The following is a 24,729-nucleotide window of genomic DNA, read 5'->3' on the forward strand; positions in this document are numbered from 1 at the left end:
CCAAAGGCCTGATGAGCTAATTCAGTGACCATGTATGAACAAAGGGGGCCCAAAGTTCAACCAGTGGACAAGTGAGGAGGACCCCCCCCCCGGCAGACCACCAAAGAGGATGACCATGCCTGCGGATTGGACATTTGCATATGTTAATAAGTTCCAGGAAATCTCATGTTTATGTGTATGAATTCTCAGAAATCCTGTGAATATGTACGACTTTATAGTATATAATCTTTGGAAGTTTGCCAAATCATTGGAGCACTCATGGTGGAACGATCCCCAGCGCTGCAATAGAGGATGCCTGCTTAATAGTAACTTTGTTGCTATTGAGTTTTATTTCTGGAACTTACCGAATACTCCGTTTCCTCCTATGGAGAGGTTCGGACTTTGAAGAATAGTATCCGCAAATTTTTGTATCAACTGGACAACTTAAAGAGCAGTAACCATATGAGTCAAGAGTATATGGAAAACCGGCTGCGTAGTGACAGGGGTAGGCTTGAGGCTCCACAGCTATTTACTGTCAGTTGCTGTTTTCCAGAAGCCCGAGTCAAAAGATGATGTACAAAATGAGCCGATTAGGAGACAATCGCTGGGGAAAAATATAACTCAGCAGATGTGAAATTAAAAAGGATGAGATTAAGAAACAGACAAAACTCTGTACTTGTGACAATGCTAGGTTTAAAAAAAAAAAACCACACACACAACAAAAAACCAAAACACACACCCAACAAAACCACAAGCACCAGTAATCATTACACTGAAGTGAGAAGGTTTTTCTAATGCAAATTGAACTACCACCATCACTAAAACCAGGTTTGTCCTTCTCTTGTTACAGTAATTACAATGGCAAGATAGACGTTGTAAGATCACTCTGATAGTGCTGTAATAAGCATGGAGTAGCAAAATTAGAGGTAAAGATAATTGCTATTTATGAGATGAAGTTTGGGTACGTTTCTCACATACTTTGAAAACAATATAAAAACCACAGACAATGCAATGTGTTAGCAAGTCCCTTGTGCATTAAGAGTTTATTTTATTTTTGTAATGGAACCGCACCATTGGTTACTCTAATTGAGGTATTTAGCCAAAATCCAGTCAGTAAAATAACTACACTGCCTTAGAGCTATGTAAAAACATTTGTACAAAATTTGTGTCAAATGTCAAATAAATACATAAGTTTTGATATTTCTGTAAAGAAAAGTGATTTGGATACTCTTACAGTAAAAAAACCTTGCTGTTTCACACATTTTAGGCAAACATTCAGTTTTACATTAAAACAGACCTCAAACTGAAGCCCAGGTACATCTCAAATACAAATGTAGAAACTTAAAAGTGCCAACAAACAAGATAATTCAAGTACAGTAAATGTTAAAAAATATATATATTTATTTCAATTTTCAGATTTCCAACAGGTACAGGTCATCAGGATTTAAATAAGACAAGAAAACATTTGAGTTAAAGGACAAGAAACATTTTGTTCCAGAATAAAATAGAAATTGTTAATCCACCATTTTAGAAACAGAAAAGTCCACAGCAACTTATAAAAAGAGACTTACAGGTTTATTTCTGTTTTGAATATGGCCTGGAAGAATCACAATTTATATCCCAACCACCTGGTGATGATGACTTTTCTGTATCCATGCTCTGACTGTAAGCAGATAGAAAATAATTGCCCCCTTCTTGGTTTTGACTTGCAGAAGAAATTGGGTATGTTGTTCCCAGAAAAGTCTGATGAGTGAGTACATTAAAGTGACTGAACTGGTGGGACATGTTTAATTGTCTGCTGTAAACCTGGAAGTTATTGAAAGGAGCTTGTTCGACTGAATTGTGTTTTTCTCCTTCAGCGGTGCACGTTGTAGAAACTGGAGTAATGGGCTGTATCTCTTCCAAGTCAATTTTAGAAGTCTTTTCCATCAAACTGATTTGTTCTTCAGGAGATAACTCTGTAACTGATAAGCAGCTTTCTTTCACATCTACTCCATGTGAGCCCTTGGCCTCTGTCTGCAAAACTTCCAAATGAGCATCAGAGGCATCATTGCAGATTTCTATTTGTGATGTTTCATCCCCTGAATCCAGAGACATGTCCTCCTCATCCTTTTCATCGTTTTCTACAAGAACTACATTAAAAAAAAAAAAAAAAAAAAAAGAGAAAGTCCTATTCTATTGAAATACAAACTTTGGTTAGAAAAGCTATACACTACTCACACAGTGTTACGCTTCAGGTCTGTAAGTCCAATATCACTTAAGTCTTGATCTTCTGCCACTCTTGCTCACTTACTCAACATACACACTTAACCCTCTGTGTGAGTGTCCAGTTATTCCGCTGCTAAAAGCTTCTGCGCATTGTGTTCATGTTTAGTGTTGGGAAATCCCAACCCCCAGCTCCAAAGGGGTTAATGTCAAAACAGCATCTAAAGTCATACAGTAGGTGAGCATTTGATCAGACAATTGAAGGAGTACAATTACTGACATCTCAGTCCTTTTGTTATGGTTATCTAAAAGCTACCATTAAGTTTATCCTTTTCCTGAAAACAGATGGTTACACCACTTTGGCATATATCTAATTTCTCAAATACCACGCTAGCCTATAAATCTGCACTTAGGATCTCCTTTGGTGCTCCATCCCAGCTGCTTTTCCCCCATCATTTAAAACAGAGAAAGAGTAGCTTGAGAGTTGGGTTTTCCTTGCCATCTGTAGTGTTCCTTTACAAGAGCAAAGGCACACTATTTCAAGGACCTCCACCCCACACACCTAATTAGCTAAAGAAAGTATAAGTGTGTTTAATATTACCTGATTGTCTTTCGTGAGCATCAGAGGGAGGAAGGCTGTTTTCTTCAGTAACCGAGTTGTGATACCCAACGAGACTTTTAAAGTTTCGCATGAAGTCATCGACAGTAGCAACCACTATTCCATTATCAACATAATTTGAAAGTGTTTTGAGATTCTTTTCTAAGTATGTAAAAGGAGATTTTGTATTAATATTTAGCACCTATTACCAGAAGAGGGAGCAAAGGGAGAAAAAAAAAAAAAAAAAAACCAAAACCAACCCCATAAATTTCGTTTCTACCTGTTAAGAAAACAACATGTCTCTGCTGTATGTTTTGAGCCTGAAGCCTGATAAGACAGTCTAATTCTGGAGCATTTCGAGTTTGAGAATCACAATTATGGTAAGACAGAATCTCAACCAAGTGCTTCTTTTGATAGGTATTCAGAAGGGTCAGCAGACTCAGGGCATTACCATTCATTCTATAATGGGGGGGAAAAAAACACTATTAGAAAGATAATTTTAATATTTAGACTGACCTTAAATCAAGTAAGTCAAAAGACAAACATAAGAGTTAAGTTCTACTTAATAGGGTTTTGGAGAGCATAATTAAAGCTGAAGTGTTTTAACAACTGCCATTTGAAAAACACTACTTACCTCCCCAGCTCTTTAAGTTTTTTTTGTATTTTACAGTGGACTTTCCACTGCCATTTCCCATCTGGGGTATTGAGATCCTCCAGAAACTTTAAGAACTGTTTTAGTTTATCTGTTTTGGAGATATTGAATAGAAGTTAAGTGGTATGCAAACTGAAAATACTGCTTCAGTATATGCAAAAAGCTTCTTTCAGTTTTCAAAATATAGTTACACAACTATGAACATTAGCTTAGTACTTTAGGTTTTCTTCATAGCAGATTAGCCAACAACACTATTCCAAAACTGAACTTTTTTTGTAGGTCAGATGCCTAACAGTGCTATCTGCTTATATAAAACCTGAATTCATTCAGACATGGTCTGCCTTGCTAAAATATCCATGTTAAAAACTGGTAACTTCGTTAACTATTCAATTTCAAATAAAGAAAAAGTGAAAAAAATGTAGTTTTGCAATATTTTTTTCCTAGCATATTTGTGGATTGAGTAGCAAGGAATAAAAGGTTCCATGTATATAACTACACAACCAAACACAAACTTAGAAAGACAAAATCTCCAAGTTCACATGTTCCCCAGAAACATGTTCTCCAAAAAGGCTACTGAGGCAAGAAAGAGACTGAATTAGGTGAAGTTCTCAAAGAAACCTCACAAAAATTAGATAGAAGACTTTAAAATTAGAAGACTTGATTCTTCACTGTGATAAGTATGGCGTTTCTCTCATATACTAAAATGTTTGGCTTTTTTTGGTCTGTGTTTTAAAGTTTCAGAAAGCATCACACTTACCTGTAGTGATGGACTCTGGATTAAGGACAGATTCATCTGACACAACAAAACCACCAGACACAAATAATTCATTGTAAGTGTGATTTTTCACATCATCCAAACTATCGACACCCGCAAAGCTGACACAAGAAAGCCTCTTCAAAGTTACTAAGCCAGGTATCTGTTTAAAAATGTTATATATCAGAGATGTATACTAAAGATCATTAAAAAAAAAAAAAGATAACTTTCCTACTTACTAATACCAAATATCAACCTTCAAAACACATTTGCAAAGAGTTACTTTTTTTTTTTCTTGCCTTGGGAGGTGCTCTCTCAAAAACATTATAGGAGCAAGACAATGGAAGTTGAGCACTTCAAATGATTTTACTTTCTGTCCAGCAGAGGTTCATAAGCCACAGCTGTCAGGAATACTTAAGGTAATCCGACAGCTGCCTCCACTTGCCATTAGAGCATCACAGAACTAGAAGCAGAACTACTCAGGCCTCTGTACAACTTTACAGCTGCTAAGAATAAATACGCATTAGCACATATGCGGAGGTGGAAGAAGATATGCGTATCTGATGGAACAAGACTAGGTATTTACCACAACCATTTTTGTTTCTTCAAATGGCAACTGATCATAGGACATCGTTTAAGTGCTGTGTTGCTACGAGAAAGTAGCCTTGCTCAAAACGAGGTTTTTAACAGTAGCTTTCTATAGTATACATTTACTTATGCAAATACCTTATGGATGAGGTTGGCGATGTCTTCATTTTGAATAATTATCAACAGTTTATCTAAAGCAGCTCTTCTTTTAAGGAACTGTTCTGGATGGCACTCTGTATTACCTAACTTTGTAAGATATTCCTAACACCACAGAAAGAGAAGATGGTGAAGAAGTAGTGAATAGGTAGTTTGGCCAAAACAATCCCCACACAATGACCACGTTAAATAAGTTTTCCACTCCAATGAATCTCAGAGGGACTGGTTTCCTCATCTTTTCGACACATAAATTGGAAGGATGTAGCAACACAGAAATAGGCTGTTTCAGCAAGTCAGTCATTCTTACAGAATTGCACGTAAATGGCCAAGTGACAGTCTATCAAAACTGCATGAGTTTTCAAGTAAAGCCAGAAGTTTTTATTACTTCACTTCCAACTTTCGTCTTCTACATTTAGATACAGAAGAAGAGTAATGTCCAAAAGTTACCTGTACTATTCACTGGAGGGAAAGGGAAAAAACCCAAACCACACACATAGACTTTCCAAATATTCTTTCTAAAATGGTAAGCTATCACATTTTTGCCCTTGTTATCTTCTTTCTGTAAGGCTACCCCCCCAGGCAGTATTTTCAGAAAGAACCAAACTACAGCCTGTTCCACTTTCCCACTGTAAGAGGACAACTTACGTAAAAGCTAAATATAAGCAAGACTACCTCAGAACCCCAACCAAAAAGTGGAACAGGACAGCCTACTTTCACAATTCAACATTTTTTGAAACAAATTTCAGACTACCTTATGTTTGCAAGTCCAGTTTTATACATTCTGATTTGAAAAGCACTCTATTTCAAAACTAAAGAGAGGTCGAACTGGAACATATTTACCTTGATTTCTTTGCACAGAATGCTTTCCTCCTCTTCATGAATATAAAATTTCACAGTGTTTTTCTGCACATCTTTAATAATTTTGACCAAACTGTTAAATACTTCAGGTTTTAACTGGCTTATTAAATCAGAAAGGGCTGGTTGGGTTGAAACGTTTAAGTTCTCTGGGGATTTCTGTGTCTTTTCTGGTGGCTCCATCAGATCACCACTGGAAGAGGTCTGATCAGATGTCAGCATATCCTCTGCTTTAGCATTCACATGAGCTATTTCCTCCTTCACTAAGGGTAAGCTTGACAAACGCTGCTCGTTAGAATCCAGATCTTCCACCACGTTATTACACAATGGCTCTGATAACAATGCCGTGTCAGAGTCCTTGCAAACAGGTAACAGGTCAGGTGGAGGATTCAGCACAGCGTTACTAACCACTTCTGCTGATTCAGGACTGGAATAAATTGGTGGAGTATGCCTAATGCACGAAGAGGACGAAATAACACTATTCAACTTTTCACTCAGTGTCTCTATATATTCTTGGACAGAAATCTCTGATGCCTGTAAACATATGTATTCAGAAAGTCTCATTATCCTCTCTCGGGCAGAGAAGACTGGTGTGGACATACCACTAACATAAGAAATATTCTTTTGCTGCAGAATTTCCTGAATCTTTCTTGCAAAGAGATTATATTCTTCTAATAGTGTAGTCTCTATTATTGCACTAATGGAATGCTTAGTTGTAAAAGGGTGATCTGCTAGCCCACACTGATCTTCAAGTTTCTCCACTTGTCTTGTATAAAGTCCATCTTCTGCTGTCCCCTTTTGTGTGTCTGAAAATGGAGAGTATGGAAACTGATAATCAGAACTTCTCTGTCTATTTATTACCCGGGGGTCATTAGGAAAGGCATCCTTTGGCGGTAAATACACCAGTGGTTCTTCTGGTGATTTCAGACCTATATAGGAAGAGTTAATCATCATCATCTCATGCTTGAAAGTCATACATAACTGATATACTAAAACCTCCAAAACACAGTTTTGAAACAGCATTACTGTTGTGCCTCCCCCCTCCAATCAACTTAAATCCAAAGACTCAAGTGTTACTGTCTGCTGAGGTACAGAAGCACAGAAAATTTAATAGCTCCTAAGACAGTGGAACAATAAAGTCAAAGTTCGCTCAGAAAAGCAGAACACAGGTAATTTTCCCAGAGATAACATCTGATTAAGCATAACGGGAACTGCCTTAATTTAAAAAAAAAAAATAAATCAAATTAGACATTAAGCAGGGTGACAAATTATTCAAATATTTTAGTTTGCTACTAGGTTATAATCCTCAGACTTTCAAAAGACTTATTTTAGCCAGAAACTACCTTGTGGAGTTAGACTGCAAATTGCAAGCTCTATGTCTGATCTCACAATTGAGAGCAGAAGGGTTTTTTTGCTTGAAAAGGTAGGACATAAGTCTTATGGTAATTACTGATACACAGAATGAGTTATGCTGCAAGGAGTGCTGAAAGCTTCTCATAATCCAAACCTCAGATCATTTCTGCAGCACTTGGGTTTCTTCACCATCCACTTTCAAAACTATGGTTTTGTTTCTTTTTAAGCCAAATTTAACACGTTGTTGCAATTAATGATATATATACACACAGGTATTTCAGATACATACGGGCATTTCAGTATACATCTGTTCCATAAATACTTCAAAAGAGGTTTCTTCATTGGTTTTGTTTGAGGGTTTTTGGTGTTTGGGTTTTTTGGGGGGTTTGGTTTGGTTTTTTTTTTTTTTTGGGGGGTGGTAATTATTGTTAAAGCTAATACAGTTGTAAGCAGAAAACCAGATTTCTGGAACAGAAGCAATAACCAAGATAGTATTGACAGTTTCTGAAAGTTAGTATTCTTTTGGAATGCAGTCATTTTTGTAGCCAGTTAAAGTTATATTCAGTCCCTAATTTGATCATGTCCATCCAGATCTAACAGGAAAACATCTGCCACTAACAGGATCCCTTTTTCAAGGTGACAGTATCACCTCTTAGTTACTTTATGCCACTAGAGTCATACAGAGAAACCAGAAACGTGGTTCCATTTTATGTTCCTTATCAATGAAACTACCTGTTCTTTCTTCATCCTTCAAAGCACATCCTTTGAGTCAACCCAAATTTCTACTTATCTTTAAAAGCACTAAACGCAGATATAAATAAGGTTATTCCAGTTAGTGCCATTCTATTTTATTTGAACCTTTTTTCTGTTGCCCTGTACCTTCAGTGTTGATCTACACCTTTTCCATACTCAAGTATATTAATTTTAAAAGACTCTGAAGAACTCAGTACCAAATTATAACATTAACAGAGTAAACAGTTTAAGCTCATTTGAGATACAAGGTACCTAAGAATATGTTATGTATCTCATTCTTCCTGAGCTGCTCAACACTTACAAGCTACATCACTATTGTGGTCAAGAAATGTTGTGCTATAAGCAAGTCTTAGTAAGAAAATTAAAAGCTATACTATGGCTTTAAATTTGGGGCTATTTTTAACTTCTTACGTTTTAATACAGCTAATCAGTTGCACAGCAATTTTTAGCAATGAAATTTTGTTCTGTGGCTCTTCCTGCTTGCACCCCCAATACAGGTAAATTTTCAAATCCTAAGGTTATTGAAAAGATTAATATACAATTCACTCATCCTGATTTGATGGGAAGTTTCTGTAATAATTATATTAGGAAAAAAGTTTTCAAGATATATATGATTAAGAACTGATTAGTCTTCAAAGGTTATTATTTAAAGTTTTCCAGAAAGAAACTTTGTTTTAAAAAACAAAAGCCTTTCTTTTTACTAAAAAGGTTTTCATTAAAAACATTAAGCAGAATTTAAACAGAAAGATACACTGTGGCATATGAAATCCGAAGTATTTTCCAACATGTAAAAAACAGGATTAAAAAAAATAAAAGGATGATTTAAACTAAAGTTTCCCTTATTTAAATAGAATTCTCTGAAGGCAGCATCCTGCATAGATCTACACCTTTGGGTCACAAGTCTTCACAAGAAACAAATGCACAAGCAAGGAGCAAACCCCAAATAAACAAACACAGACTCAACAACTATTAAAGTATGATTTTTGATTTCAAACATAGTCTTTTTTGGGAATACCTTGCAACTGGATATGTCAAAGAAACCAGAAAGAGAACTGCCTGAAAACAATCTTAGAAAGAACAGCTGTTTAAGAGCTACTGAAGTAATTAACCTTGATGATTTAGAGTCAAATTCTTCACTGCTTAAGAGACATCCTTCTACAGTGACACCAGAAAGAGGAGTCTTGGGTAGATTTTGAAATCAGCAATTCAACCACCACCTGACAAACAAAGCCTAAAACATTCTGTGTCTTCATATTCAAGATGAATGTCATCAAAAGCCATCAATTCAGAATGTCCATTAATGCATTAATCTTCTCTTACAAGAGAAGGAAGAATAAGCAAGAACAAACACCATTTTTGTGCTTACTGTCTAAAGCCAAAGACAACTCTCAAATTCAAACCAAAACTGAGTTAGGATGGGTTTCCTGAAACACACATGTGCCCAAGTTAGCTTTCAAAAATATGACTCAGGTTTGCTTACCATTGTCAGAAGTTTGAGATTATGTCATCACACAGAAATGAACAATAACATGATACAGAAGCAGTCCAGACAAGTTGAGGACCTATGAACAACTATCTCCTCCCAACACTTTCTGATGATGTTGGGGAAGAAGCAAGACAAACCCCCCTACTCCTCAAGTCACAAACTATGAAGAGTTAAGTTCTTAAAGTAAGTTTAGCTGAACATGATCCCTGCATCAAAAGTAAAACATTTTTGTTTAAAAGGAAAAACCAGGAGACAGGTAATTTGCCTTCCTGCAATTGTGCAGAGATGAAAAAGAAAGATTGATGTTCTCCAAATTCCTTTCTATAGCTACCTTGCTAAAAAAAAAAAAAAAAAGACATGGAGAAGCTATCAGATTTAGAAAGCAATCGGTTTCAGAAAAGAACAAAGCTTCCTTTAAATTCTGTTACTGCATTGATCTTAATTCCCTAGAATAAAAATTCAAAGCCCTCTAGAAGATACTATACAGAAAGATATGCCCAGTAAAAATCAAGTGCCAGTAGCCCAAAATATTAAAGGCTCTTTTGACTATCCTACAGCTGCCTTGATGTACTTCAATAAAATGAGTCCCCTTGCTGAATAGCATATTACTGATCTAATTTTCTCATGAAATTCAATGCCAGGTGCAAATACAAGCTGCTCAGTAGTTCAGGCGGTAATGACATACGCAAACTGTCCCACCCACTCTTCTCTTTATCTTCATATTATTACAGCTGATCCTCTTGAACTCTTCCTGCCCCTCCTGAAGGGCAGCAGCAGTTAGCATTTGTAGACTTTCTTGGTATTTATATAGCACCTTTTGCATGATCATAGTGCAGAGCTAGTAAATACCTATTGTAGCAAGAGCTAATTTGAAGAACTGACCTCGTAGGAACTCAAGAAATCCAATGATGCTCAAGACAATTTCTTTCATCTCTAGAGGACAGTACTTCTCCCTCTCAGAAGACTTCAGAGACCTTTTTTTCTAGTAAGATTTATAGTCTCACAGATGACTGTGCAACGTCAGTCAATTGACAAACCCTTGCAAGAACTCCCACATCCAGCGTCTGTGATGTATTACAGTTTTTAGATGCTTAATCATCCACTTCACTAGTTCTCTCAGCAACCATATCTTCATCTATATGCACAGTGGCCATTTCCTCCAGGAGTAAAAGAAATAATGTCCTATCCAAACAACTTTACAGTCTCCATACTCTTTACGTTAGCAAAATATCAGAACAGATTTTTGATGTTTAGCCCTTAAAGAAAGTGCAGAAAACATTATCCAGAACTACCCTCTCATTTCGTTGAAAGGCCTATGAATCCTGTGATGGGAAACCTGTTTCCCCTGCCCTCTTCCCTTCTCAGCCAAACAAACAAAAAAGAGCTGCTGAACTACACAACTGGATGGAGATCAGAAGCGTCCAAGAGACAGATTCCAGCATTCCTGGAACATGATCAGAAATCAGCAAGTTTTTACTCAGAGAATGCAGTTAACAAATTCCATCTGGATTTAGTCATAAGACAACTTGATTTGTAGCCTTGAATTTAGAGCTCTTCATGACTGTTCTTACAGCCCAGTTTCCACATCCTTCAAATCCATGCTTTTATGCTCTCCCAAGACTTGACACTGTTGACTCATCAAGAAGTAGAACAAGAAACTTCTTCTGTAAGATCATTTAAGATTTAACTGTTTAGATAAAGACTTTGAATCACTTCCAGTAGAAGAGCTTGATGCAATAAGAAATAGACTATGTTCTATAAGGAGAACGCATTTTTCATTATTTTTCTGGATTACAAGTTGCAATTATCCACCCGTCCAATCTTTCAGGAGAACTTAGCAAATTCACACACTGAATTCAAAACAGTTATGTACCTTACCAGATAAATACTCAAGCATTCACATTCCTAAATTATGTCAGTATGTACCCAAAGCAATATTCTCCACCAGTATCTGTTTTCATCCAGCAGATTTCTGTATTAATCAAATATCAAAAACAACTACATAGGCTATATATACACACTTGTGTACCAACATGTGACCCAAGAATGGGATCTATGAAAGACAGAAACCTTTAGAACATGTTTTCATTCCCTATTTGTAGCAACATTAGAGTTAAACCCATCTTACCTGTAATTGGAATAAGTTTCCAGTGCATTCCAACTTCTCCTATATTATTTGAGTTGGAATGTTGCCTGCGGTAAACATGTTCTATAGGTGTGCTAGGACAGGGACTGTAGTCTTCAAAACTACTTACACTTCCAGTGCTTGCTTCCTAAAAAACAATAAAAATGCTCAGCTCAAAACTTTTTTTTTTGGTAGCTATTAAGCTTTTACATTCTGAACAGCTGACAGTAAGAACATACCTGAGTTCACAAGCATATTGGCAATTTTACTGTCAATCAAGTCAAGTCAAACTTGGAAATGTTTACATGAGGCACTTATACATTTCATTTACCTGTTGGATAATTTCTGAGACAGATGTCTTTGCTGATGGTCTATCATTAAGTAAATAAGGCAGACCTGAGCACATGCCTTAGAGTAGAGAAGCTGCGTGGGGCAGGGAGGAAAGGAAGCAGAGAGGGGAAAAAAATTAGGAAAACTGTCTGCTCCTTAGCCTTTTTCAGGCTGTCATCTTGACAGCTGACTAAAGCCATGAGATGTTGGCATTACTGAGGAACTGCCTGCAACCAGTATTAAGCCCTTGGACAATCCACTTTCACATTCCAGATGGTTAGAAACAAAACAGCACAGAGATTACAGGTAGGACAACTCTTTCCTGCTCCATGACTTAGAAACTGGGCTTTGTGTAGAAGTATCAATAACAGAGATCACAGAACAACCACTCTGTAGAGTAATGTGATCGAGCAAGCTGGGGCACTCTGAACCCTAAGCACAAGAGCCTTCTTCAAAGGGTGTTCTAACAGTTATATGCTGTCATGAGAAGTATGCGTGGAACACGAACACCACTGCACCAAGAGGGCACATAAAGAGAGCCAGGCATGTCTGTTAAGTGCTCAGAATTTTTGTAACTCTGCTCCCACCAAAACTAAAGCAAGCCAATTCCACAATAATCTTTAATATCCATAGAGCATTTAAGACCTTCCACTATGCACATTTCTTAGTGCTTTCTCACTCAGACACTGCTAGAGGGACAGAAACAACCCCATCATCTTTTCCACAGTACAAGACCAAAAAGGAGGATTGCAAGATCCTCACTTGTGCACACAAGTGAGGGGTGTTTTCCTGCCCCATGAAATGCCTGCTACTATTAAGTAGGAGAGAGAATACGCTTTGAAGAGGCTAGACCAAAACCAATTCCCCAAACTGGTGCAATAACTACAATTAGAGAAAAAGAATGCTTGATGATTGCAAAGCAGTAAGAACAACTTTATTAACCCTGAGGTATTGTCACTAGAAAAGGTCACTAACTCACACAGAGAAACAGTCAGCTGAGGTAAGCTGTTGCCATTGGGTGTTTTTTTGGTTTGTTTTTAAGATAATAGTCCAGAACCCATAAAGCATATTTAGTTTCCAAAGACAATTGACTTAGTTTTGCCAATCTGTTCTACCAAGATGAGAGACAGCTATCATTAAAAGGAAACAGCTCTCATGCTGCTTTTCTAGACTAACTATTGATCACCTGTGGATAAACATTCTTGTTTAAGATACCTCCAACCAACCCTAACTATCAAATACAGACTGCAATTTAACTTCTCTCACTTTCTTGCTTATAGAATAGAATCATAGAATCGTTTAGGTTGGAAAAGACCTTTAAGATCATCCAGTCCAACCATTAACCTAACACTACCAAGTCCACCACTAAACCAGTTAAGGGTAGAGTAGCAATTTCATGTTTTCTGGCTTGGTGGCTGGACTATTTATAATGAAAGTAAAAACTAGGAATCATTAAGATTGGAAAGGACCTTGAAGATCATCAGTCCAACCACCAACCCAACACCACCATGCGCACTAAACCATGTCCCAAAGTGCCACATCTACACGTTTTTTGAACGCTTCCAGGCATGGTGACTTCACCACCTCTCTGGGCAGCCTGTTCCAATGATTGACTACTCTTTCCGTGAAGAAATTTTTCCTAACATCCAACCTAAACCTCCCCTGATGCAACTTGAGCCCATTTCCTCTCGTCCTATTGCTAACTACTTGGGAGAAGAGACCAACAGCCACCTCACTACAACCTCCTTTCAGGTAGTTGTAGAGAGCGATAAGGTCTCCCCTCAGCCTCCTCTTCTCCAGGCTAAACAACCCCAGTTCCCTCAGCCGCTCCTCATAAGACCTGTGCTCCAGACCCTCCACCAGCTTTGTTGCCCTTCTCTGGACACGCTCCAGCACCTCAATGTCTTTCTTGTATTGAGGGGCCCAAAACTGGACACAGTATTCCAGGTGCGGCCTCTCCAGTGCTGAGTACAGGGGGACAATCACCTCCCTGCTCCTGCTGGCCACAGCATTCCTGATACAAGCCAAGATGCCGTTGGCCTTCTGGGCCACCTGGGCACACTGCTGGCTCATGTTCAACCGGCTGTCTACCAACACCCCCAGGTCCTATAGCATTGCATGGGGTTGTTGTGACCCAAGTGCAGGACACAGCACTTGGCCTTGTTAAACCTCATACAGTTGGCCTCAGCCCATCGGTCCAGCCTGTCCAGGTCCCTCTGCAGGGCCATCCTACCCTACAGCAGATTGACACTCCCACCCAGTTTGGTGTCGTCTGCAAACTTACTGAGGGCACACTCAATCCCCTCATCCAGATCATTGATAAAGATATTAAACAAGACTGGCCCCAAAACTGAGCCCCTGGGAACACTGCTCGTGACTGGCCGTCAACTGGACTTAACTCCATTCACCACTACTCTCTGGGCTCGGCCATCCAGCCAGTTTTTTACCCAGTGAAGAGTACACCCATCCAAGCCATGAGCCACCAGCTTCCTAAGGAGAATGCTATGGGAGATAGTGTCAAAGGCTTTACTGAAGTCCAGGTAGATGACATCCACAGCCTTTCCTTCATCCACCAGCAGGTCATAGAAGGAGATCAGGTTGGTCAAGCAGGACCTGCCTTTTATGAACCCATGTTGGCTGGGCCCAATCCCCTGGTTGACCTGCACATGCCTGTTGAGCGCACTCAATATGAACCACTCCACAATCTTTCCTGGCACTGAGGTCAGGCTGACAGGCCTGTAGTTCCCGAGATCCTCTTTCCAGCCCTTCTTGTAGATGGGTGTCACATTGGCAAGCCTCCAGTCATCAGGGACCTCCCCTGTTAACCAGGACTGCTGATAGATGATGGAAAGTGGCTTGGCAAGCTCCTCCACCAGCTCCCTCAGTACTCTTGGGTAGATCCCATCCGGCCCCATAGACTTGTGAGTCTATGACAAGAAAGCAACAGGCTGAAAAAAAGCCTACAACTGATGCATTTATTTTTGGTTTGCATTTGGGGGGGGAGAAGAGGGAAGAATTCTGGATGCATAAGCTTTGAAAGATATGACCTCAACTTCGATCTGGAAGGAGCCTGGTCAAGAAAAGGCTTGTTTCTGTGCCCGAGATGGAATTTCATAAACATGACAAGTTGTCATATCCAAACCACCTATCAGGTCTATAAGGTTAATCATTACACAATCATTAATGGCCTGCCCTGCAACCATTGCTGAGAGAGAGTCCGTATGGAAGAGCAACTATTGCCTTATAACCTACTTTCAGGAAGAGCAACAGCTAGGCAATGACTATGATGAGGAACTCTCAAATCTCTCCTTGCTGTGTTTCAGGTTCAAACAAACATCAATACCTTAGCCAGACCAAGAATCAACCCTGAAGGAGGAGGAGGATGGAAGGCAGTATGCAAGCTGTTACAGTAACACTATACCTGTTCCATGCAACAACTTCATAGATCGCTAAAATAACCCACCACCATAAGCAAGGTGAGAGTCAGAATACATTATCTTTTTTCTACAAGAGACAGAAGACAACTGCAAGGCTTTGGTCTCAGCAAACATGAAAAAACACCTCATATACAGCACTCAGCAACAGAATGACAGAAGTTTTGCTGCCGATTGCTGGAGCAGCTGAATATGACACTTACTGTAAAGCTAGTGAGGATGACTGACCATGGTTACTTTCCATCTTTCAGGTATTCCTAATTATATTACAGAAAGAGTAGACAAAGAACCAGGAACACACATCTTAAGAGTTAAATAAGTTTCCATATATGCTCCTACCAAACAGAAAAGCTTCTTCACAGAAAAGTTAGTGCTTATCTACGCTTACCTATGTAAAAAAATAGAATGCTTTTTTCATTATCTCATAATATTTATGGAAATAGTACATTCACTATCAGCATCTACCTACATGGCAGTTTCACTTACTTTTAAACGTAGCGTGTGTTCAAGGCCTACTTCATTAGCTGAAAGCCGTAGATCAACATCAACAGGGTAGGGTAAGCATGCCGCATCAGTTTCCAGTATCACTGGGCTCTGTGGGTCCTTAAAGTTAACATTTTCAGCCTGAGCAGTATTAGGAAGCTCATGATCATCTTTGTCCTGTGCTGGAATGGATTCATATTCATATTTTTGTCTCATATCCTCTTCAATTTCATCAGTGCTTAATCCTAAAGCTTGATTTACAGACCGTGCCAACGACGAATCCAAGTGTCCTGCACTAGCTAGTGTTTCTAAAAGCAGTTTAATGAGGCCATGTGTGTCAGTAACAGCAGGGTCGGATACATCTTGCTGCCTCAAGTCAGTATCACGTCCACCAAGACCAGTATTAACTGAGAAAACAGAGTGTGGCGAATCCGAGGTTCTGCCCCCTTAGAGTAGGGGGAGGAGGGGAAAAGTAATCCATTACTAAGTTTTAAAATAAAAGCAAAACCAGACAGCCCCCCCCAACACCTACCACATACCCACAGTCTCACTTTTTAGCATCAATTCATACAGTACACATACATTTATTTTCTTAATAAAAATTTTTAAACAGGTAGATGTTGATAAAAGGGCAGTTTCTAAAGCTAATAGTCTTCCCCCAGATAAATAATTACAGTTTTTTAGGTCACTCAATACCACACTATTTTATGTTTTAATAGAAGTCATATATTATGATCTATGTATTTTATGGAGACATTGTAAAATTCTCCATCACTTCTTGAGAGAAAAAGATTAGTTTGAGCAAAATATTTACTCCTCTCCATGATATCACTGTTGCTCCAGAAGCTGCTGAGCATAATTCTAAAACTTTACCATGCCTATTTATACTAAACATAACTTTAGAACAGGATTGTGATTCTTCTACTCATCCCCTTGGATGAGTGAATGCCATAAGTATTTATTCTTCTTGGAAAGAAACAGGCCAAGAACTATCTTAAGTACCTGATGAACCCCTAACTCATTTATCATATATGGAAATCTAATCATGTTTAGATACTTAAGCTCACAATATTTTAGGTAAGATTTTTTTTGCAAGACAAATTACTTTTAGGGTTATATAAAAACATGGAATTGAAACCATAGATAGATGGTGCTGTTTTAGTACCCCTGAAGGAGTTAAGTAAAAATTTGGTTTTAAATAGACAGTGTTCTGATTACAGCCAGGTAGAAATGCATCCACTCATTTTACATTAACAATCAACATAAGACGACCCTGAGGGTTCACAGACTTCCAAGCAGGAATCCCAAGATCTAGCATGTAGCCTAGCCTCTGTCTCCTCCATCCACACATGCCAGTATCTTTTGTCCCTCTCAAAAGGAAAACTTATTCCTAAGATCAGCCACTTCATCTTCCAAAGTGATTCATGTACACATGAGAATGACTGGTGCTTGATGTAATTCCCCCTCTTCTTTGTGCCATCCTTCTCCCCAGTTTTCCCCCTTCTGAAAGGGGCCTGTATCATTGCCTTGAGAAAAGGGTCAGGGAAACAGAAATCAAATGGGGTTTTTTGGCAGATCTTAAGTAAGTATCAGATAACACTTGTGATAATTATCTGAGGTTTGGATGTAGATAATTTCATGTACAGAGTAATTCAATCTTAATACTATTTGGTTGTTTCCTTTGTCCCACTACACACTTTACTGGCTATTTCAGAACTTAACTGTGCTCATGCTTAGGAGTTCAATCTAAATTTATCTAAATGTATTAGGTACTATATAGGGTATTGGAGCCATAAAGAATTACAGCTATGCCTAAAGTCAAACACTGCAGAAGACATTACGATATCAAGTCTGCTTAATGGTCTGTATTAGAAAGTCTTTGGACAGTTCCACAGCTAAGGAAACTCTTTGGAAGTCTGCCTTCTTTCCGAAGAGGCAGAACAAAAGCAATTTCCATGACAAATCCTGTTAACTTGTCTTCTAGAAAGAGGCAACCTATATAAAAATAAACATCTCTATTGATAGATCTCAGGGCAATGTTTAAATGAACTACCATGCATTAAAATATCCACAGTATGCAAAATGTATTCAATCTATAAAGATTAAATGTTAAGTATGCTTTGAATTACAATGTTTAAAGAGCAACTCTAGACAAAGACTTTCTTACCTTCATACTGACAACTATTCTCTGAAGATTCACTCATTTTTAAGTATTTCCGCAGATTCTCAGACTGTTTTTCCAGCTTCCTTTTCAGACCACTTTTATTTCTAAGGTCTTCAGACTCTGAATCTCCACCTACATTTTTTTTCCTACACTGGATTAAGTTAATAAGTTCTTTGAGTCTATCGGGATCATAATCTCCAGAATGAGGCAGTTTTCGCTTCGCAGCAGTGGCTTCATATTTTGCACGGATTCTTTTCCCGCTTTTTGCGTTGGCAAAATCAGAGTCGTCTTCTGTGGCTTCATAATCTGAGATGGGACTGAACTGTTGAAGTTTCCGATTTCCCTCCATCAATTCCTTAGCTCTAGAAACAGGTAGTTGATATGCCTCACAACCAAAAATATAGTTTTGCAAGGAGCTGTCAATATGAGATTTATTTTTTGGAGCAGAATAAAGAAATTTTTTGTCATCCAACCGTGATTCATACCGATGTAATACAAATTCTCTATATTTTCCAGAGCCACTACAGCATCTTTTCAAATACTCATTTATATACTTTTCCACAACAGCATTGAAGTCTGCAGTAGCGTCTTTACGAGATTGGATTAAAGCAAAGTGTAGAGACTGAATAAACTTTGTGAATTCTGGAATGATTTCCTGATTTTCGTGCAACACCATGGTAGTTGAATTTTTCTGTGTTCCAAATGGAACACTTTTTTGTGCTGCCATAAGAGAAAAGGGAATTCATAATTAAAATCAAATCATAAAGCTATAAATAAATGATGACTGGTTAGCAATATTCTGTATTATACATATTTGGTGAAACACAGTTTGGAATGACTGTGGAAAAATAACCCAAAAGCCAGGAAAGGAATTTTTTGTGAAGTAACCAGCTTTAAAGCCTACTTAAAAGTCAACCTACTCATAGTCATGATGAGCTGCTCATTTTCATAATTTTGTGTAACCTGTATCCTAGATACATATATCATTTCCAATTTAAACCACTTTATTGACCCTTCTAGAAGGAGGCCACTTCAAAGGCTTACTAAGGTTTACTAAGAAGCAGCCTAACAGCTCCCTGCAAGAAACAGGGGAAGCATTACTCCTTCCTATGCAATCCCAACGCGTTCACTGTGCTGCTTCTAAGCTCACTGGACCCTTATAAAATGATTCAGCTTAGTAACACAGCAGAAACCTATACAGTTTTTTCCATTCCTTTGCAAAGCAATATATCTCACTAAATCAAAGAGATGCAACAGGAGCATGTGCCAAGAGCAGCATTTCCCTGTCCTGGGAAGCTGTTAGATCCTTTTACCACATCCTTGAAACAGCAGCTCAAGGAAGCTCTAAGTTATATCGTCTTTTTATTGTATTTACTCACACTCTTCCCCCCTTCCAATCACAGACTGAAACTTTTTTCCATTCAACCATTCAAGCACCTCTGAAGACTCAAAACAGTGATTAACCCTGTGTTTGACAGAAATTGGAACTCACAAGTCTTTGAAATGTCATCTTATATCATATCTCCTCTTACCCAATCCGTAACGGATTGAATTTTCACAATTGTTACTTAAATAAGAAAAACCTAAGGGACTTATTAAAATAAGAAATACAGAGATAAGAATCTAGGAAGCTGCCAAGACTTAGAACAAGAACTTCTTTGTAAAAATGAAACGCCTGGAAAGAGCTATGTTTTGACAATATCACTTCTAACTCTCAGCAGGCCAAAAAGGACTGCATTCTGCTGCTAGTAGCACTTATTACAAATTTCAACCGTAAAAGATTAACTTTAAAGTCTCATCTGAAAGCATTAAAGTTCTACTAAAGCCAAGTGCTTTCAGTCATCTTTTATTACCTGGTTGCATCAATATTTTCTTTGCTCATTTACTCAGTTTTTGGTGCATAGCCCAATACAAAAAAATAATTACAAGTACATTAAACACTTTCAGATGCCTTGTCCTTAATGTTTTGGTTAAAGAAAGCCCTCAAACCTCTGAAGTGCAGTGCTATTACTAATGCATAGATCTCTTGGAATACTGACACTCAGTTCTACTAGAATATACAATCAAGAAATTTGAACAAAGTTTTGCCTTCTAAAATATTAAAAAACAAACCTAAAATATGTAGTGTGATAATTGTGAATAAACAAACACTTTTTGAACACCATCACCATGACTGTAACCAATGCAAACTGTTTTTCCTAACCTACAGTGACAGGCTATAACACTACAAAGACTTCAAGAGAATATAAACTATGTTTAAATAAGCACGTACACAACACTCTCAACAGTGAACAAACTCACTTGAGCTCATTACACCTCTAGGTTCTGGAAACAGAAACAATGCATGTAGCATGCGGGGCCGTCCAGTTTGGTGGTCTAGAACACAAGAAAATAAAATCAATTGAGAAGGAGAAAATCACTATGCTTCAAAAGTATTCAAAAACCTAACCCGTTAAAAAAACACCCAAACCAACTCAAAAACAGAAGATAGAGAGTATGCATACCATAAGGGGATGTCATTTGCCAAGGAGAAAGAAGAAAAAGAAATCCTCTGTCCAGAAGTAGTTTCACAAGAACCTGTTTTCAAGCAAAAGAAGTATAACATTTCAAACAATCAAAGACGTCTGCTCGCTACAAATACTCCTACTATCTGTAAGCTAAACTCCATTATGGGCAGGCAAATGCCCTGATACAATACTAAGAATATGCCAGCTAAGGAATTCCAGCAAGATCATGGATCTTGTAGTATGCCTCAATTACTAGTTAGTAAAATTATTTTTAAAAACAGGAATAATAAAATCCGTTACACTCACAAGGTTCTCTTTCTCTAGTTTTTGAAGTAAACCCTCCAAGTGACTACCAGAACGGGACTTCTCCACAACTTCATAAAGGCTACAGTACATGCCGTTCTTGAACACTGACATGATACAAGGGTAGAAAAAGAAGGTTAAGATAAACAGAAACAAAACTGTAATTCAAAAAACTTTCTAAAATTCTGAATTTAAAAAAAAAAAAAAAATCAAGCTAGAATTATTTACCTTCTTTTGCTCCTAGGTAAGTTTCTTTATAGAACAATGCTGGTGAAATTTTTTTCTTCAATTGATCAATGCTCACAACTTTTTCAACTTCAAGCTTCTCAGGACTGGCGACGAAGGTGGGGGGAGGGAGAGGAAAAAAAAAAAAAAAAAAAATAAAGACCTCTTTCCACCCCCATAGCCCTACCCTCATTGACTAAATAAGAACTATCAAATACACGCTCTTAAAAAATCAGTTCCTTGGACTATGTCATGAGCTAATAGTGTTTATTCCCGCAAAGGAGCGTGTATCACTTCAAAGGGAAAAAAACCCCAACCAACCAACCAAACAAGAGATGCTGACAAGAGTTGTGTGCATGAACTAAAAGAAGCTCTGGACACACACAACTCAAGAGTTTAGTCTGACGCATTTAAAGCGTCTAGTCAATGCATACTTTAGATTTTCATCTGAATATATCCAAAATTCATCAGTCTCTACCAGAAAGAGTTTTAACACAGCAATATTTTTAAATTGACTCTTTAAACAGTAATACTCACAGCTTGCATGGAAGGAAAGGGCATGCTGCTGATTTCAAGGAAACATGGCACAGAAGTTTGCCTTTATTCCAAAGCTGTCCCCTCCATAATGTATAGTTAGATTTATCTAAATTAAGATGGAGAAAGACAGACTAAGCGAAACCACTTGCTAGGTGGGACTGAAAGGAAATGGCAGTAAAGAGGCTGCTGAATCTCCAAAAGCAATTTAGGGAAAATATCATACTAATACCAGACCAGACAATAATATGTTAAACAGCAAGTTAAAAGGTAACAGAAAGCGTGTTTACAATCCTATCTTGTTTTAACCTGCTCTGAACAGAGTAAAGGAGGTTGGTATGTTACCTGTACCTGTCTACATAAAGATGCCCTTCATGCCAACATCCGTGGAATGACATCCTCTTTCCTTACCTTAACTGTCAACCACTTTCATACATATGAGTATTTTGCTTGAATGAGGTTCAAAAGAAAAGCAAGACAGAGGATCATATTATTTGAGGTGCCATTCAACAGCAGATTTGGGAACAGAAGACAAGTTCTTACTACGCTATAAGTAGAAAAGGAGGGGAAAAAAAGACTTTTGATTTTGTTCAGTTCTGGTTTGTTCTGATAAAAGAAGATGCACATTAAGGTGTCTGTTCGATCATTCAGTATCAGGAAGAAATGCCTGCAATCAGTATGGCAGAGGATAAAACTCAGGTATACGGTCTGCATAACTAAGCAATCATTCCAGTTAAAGACAAACAAAACTACATGGGGAAAAAGAGTTCGAAACCTTCCATGCCTGTATCATAAAAGCAGTAAATTTCAACTCATTCTTACCTGTACTTCTATCTGTGTTGAAACTGTTTGATCTAACAAAAAGAAAAAAGATAGAATGACTAGGTTGAAAGAGAAACTTCTGGCCACTAAACTTTACATTAAGGGTATTTTATCAGTCTAACAAAATAGCAACACTGATAATTCACTGTCTAACCTCAAGCTATCACTGCTACAGCATCTTGTGCTACTTCAGATATCTTGATAACTATTTTTAGCACTACATAGTACAGTCCCCACATCTGGATGCCTTCCTATCAGGATAGGTAACATATTGGTTCTATAATCAACTACCCATTTACATATTCTGTTCACCAGCAATAAGGCAACACCAGTGAAGAGTTCAGAGACAATGTACACAGAACATTTTTTTAGAATACCAAGCAAGACAACGCTGTGAACATTTTTATGTCTGTGAATTTCCTCACTGAAGCAAAAAAAACCCACTTTATACAGGGATTCCACCTCAGCACAAGGTCAGTAGGTGAAAAGAGCAGTGGAACTGCTTCCTACAGCAGCCAGCCTGCTGCATAAAACCAATTTTATCACCTCTTGCTTTGCATTAGAAGTATTTTTTATGCTAAGTCCCTGTGACATGTCCATTCATTTCAGCACTGTTCATCTAACTCAATTTGAAGCTCCTGCCAAGAGCTATGAATTCTTCATGCCGCATGCAGTCTTTCCAAAACCCAATTTGTAGTTTACCTTGATGGGGGCAAGAATTTTGGTACTTGCACCATTTCATCTTTGTAAGTAAATGAAACCACAGCATAAGGACAAACATGTCTTGGTCTTCGCCTTATCTCATCAAAGCCATATTCATAAAAATAGTACTGAAAAAGAAGTGAACCAATGTTAAATCAGAAGTCTGGTAAACCGTATTTTGCAAATATACTAACAATCCAGTACTGAAAGGTGTACTCTGTTTCACAGTAATAGCTTACAAAATATACCTCATGATTATTTAGATAAACAAAAGGGGTTTGTTTAAAACCTGTTATGCCAAACATTAACTGCTATATAAAACAAGCTATGAGTTACTATAATAAATCACATTTATGTTCCTTCTACCAACAGCCTATTTCTTCAAAAGCTGATGCCTAAAATACAGAAGCTTTTAAATGCCCTTCTCATCTGTACTTTATAACACAATCAATTAAGGTAATTTTTTCACCTTCTCCTCCCTCCTTTATCGAACACTGACAGGATGGACACTATTTCAGGAGCTAATCAAGAATGAAAAAATAATTTTGGAACATTTATTTCAAAGTATATTCTTGATGAGGTAAGGGCAAAACCCAAAAAAAATTCACTGAGCAAAGTAAATACTGCTATGAGTTTTGGAGTCCATCCTTAGTTCTGTCACAAAATTCTAATGTTAAAGAAAAACGTTAATTCAGGCAAGTTTGTAATGAGAAATGAAAACATACATTCATTTTCTAGCCATCTGATTCAGTGCCCAGGACTGATTTACAGAAGTAAAAGAAGTTGTAATACTGAAAAGAATGTGTTCAAGTAAGTATCCTGAAATCTATGGACTTGATGGAATAATCTGACTGCAACAGATTACTGTAGAAAGAGATGGAACAGCTGGAGGAACAGAGATGCTTGGAACCGATTCCATTCTCTCCTCCCTCACCATCTCCAAACCTGAGAATGTGATAAGGGAAACAAAAGATAGAAGGAAAAAACAAAACAAAAAAACCCCAAACCACCACATTGTTCTTTCCTAGCCCAGAGGAGCCTGCCTTAATGCCTACTACCCAGTTCTACCTTTACACTTCAAACTCCACATATTTTCTCCTCCCCAGCCTACATTCCAGTCCACATGTACATTCCCTAGCTATTATCCATCAGGTCCAGGTATATATAAGGGAAACAGGAGAGGCTGACGCGTTGTTCCGTAATTTGTAATACAAGCGTCTGTGGGCTACTGCTAAACATACACCAGACTGCAGCTTTACAGGACATGCTCAGTATTTGTTATATCTTCAGTGATTTTATCTCCGTCATTTCAAAAGTTCTGTTTATAAATTTCTTATATAAAAGTTAACGCATGCTCAAATTTCCTCTACCTGAGTAAGTTCGTAGGCTCGATAAGCCAACAAGGAGGTTACTTTATTTGCATTCTTTGAAACATGACACTCATGCTTTGGCGTTGGATCTAATGCACTCTTTACTGTTGATTCCATTGCTTTCATACCGATGTGGTCATATATGCTTTTCATTTTTCCCTGTAATAAAGCAGAATTGTAAGCATAAGCTTCTTCCCAAAAACTGACAAATGCTTCAAGTATCAAAGGAAGTAAGAGCAGGGAAATGAAAACAGGCCATTAAAAAAACCATTTATACAAGTACATTATTTTCATACTTTCAAGGAAAACAAGACATTTTTGCCGTTTATAAAAATTTATTATGCTTTATTT

General features: G+C 37.8%; 1 protein-coding gene across 1 annotated transcript in view; it reads right to left on the bottom strand.

The window, feature by feature from the left end:
- Nucleotides 1-1,537: 1,537 nt before the first annotated feature.
- Nucleotides 1,538-24,729, bottom strand: part of TASOR (transcription activation suppressor) — a 35,114-nt gene continuing 11,922 nt past the window's right edge. The window contains exons 6-23 of the mRNA XM_075713893.1: nt 24,379-24,537; nt 23,009-23,136; nt 22,307-22,338; nt 21,488-21,593; nt 20,954-21,057; nt 20,729-20,832; nt 20,420-20,492; nt 20,217-20,291; nt 17,919-18,635; nt 15,755-16,197; nt 11,508-11,652; nt 5,773-6,716; nt 4,915-5,037; nt 4,192-4,351; nt 3,417-3,525; nt 3,063-3,241; nt 2,786-2,944; nt 1,538-2,111 (exon numbers count right to left, since the gene is read on the bottom strand). Coding sequence (XP_075570008.1) covers nt 1,555-2,111; nt 2,786-2,944; nt 3,063-3,241; nt 3,417-3,525; nt 4,192-4,351; nt 4,915-5,037; nt 5,773-6,716; nt 11,508-11,652; nt 15,755-16,197; nt 17,919-18,635; nt 20,217-20,291; nt 20,420-20,492; nt 20,729-20,832; nt 20,954-21,057; nt 21,488-21,593; nt 22,307-22,338; nt 23,009-23,136; nt 24,379-24,537 — 4,317 coding nt within the window. The 3' untranslated portion in view covers nt 1,538-1,554. The remainder of the gene's footprint in view (nt 2,112-2,785; nt 2,945-3,062; nt 3,242-3,416; nt 3,526-4,191; nt 4,352-4,914; nt 5,038-5,772; nt 6,717-11,507; nt 11,653-15,754; nt 16,198-17,918; nt 18,636-20,216; nt 20,292-20,419; nt 20,493-20,728; nt 20,833-20,953; nt 21,058-21,487; nt 21,594-22,306; nt 22,339-23,008; nt 23,137-24,378; nt 24,538-24,729) is intronic.

The sequence above is a fragment of the Pelecanus crispus genome, chromosome 7, assembly GCF_030463565.1.
Source record: "Pelecanus crispus isolate bPelCri1 chromosome 7, bPelCri1.pri, whole genome shotgun sequence".
Classification (NCBI taxonomy): domain Eukaryota; kingdom Metazoa; phylum Chordata; class Aves; order Pelecaniformes; family Pelecanidae; genus Pelecanus; species Pelecanus crispus.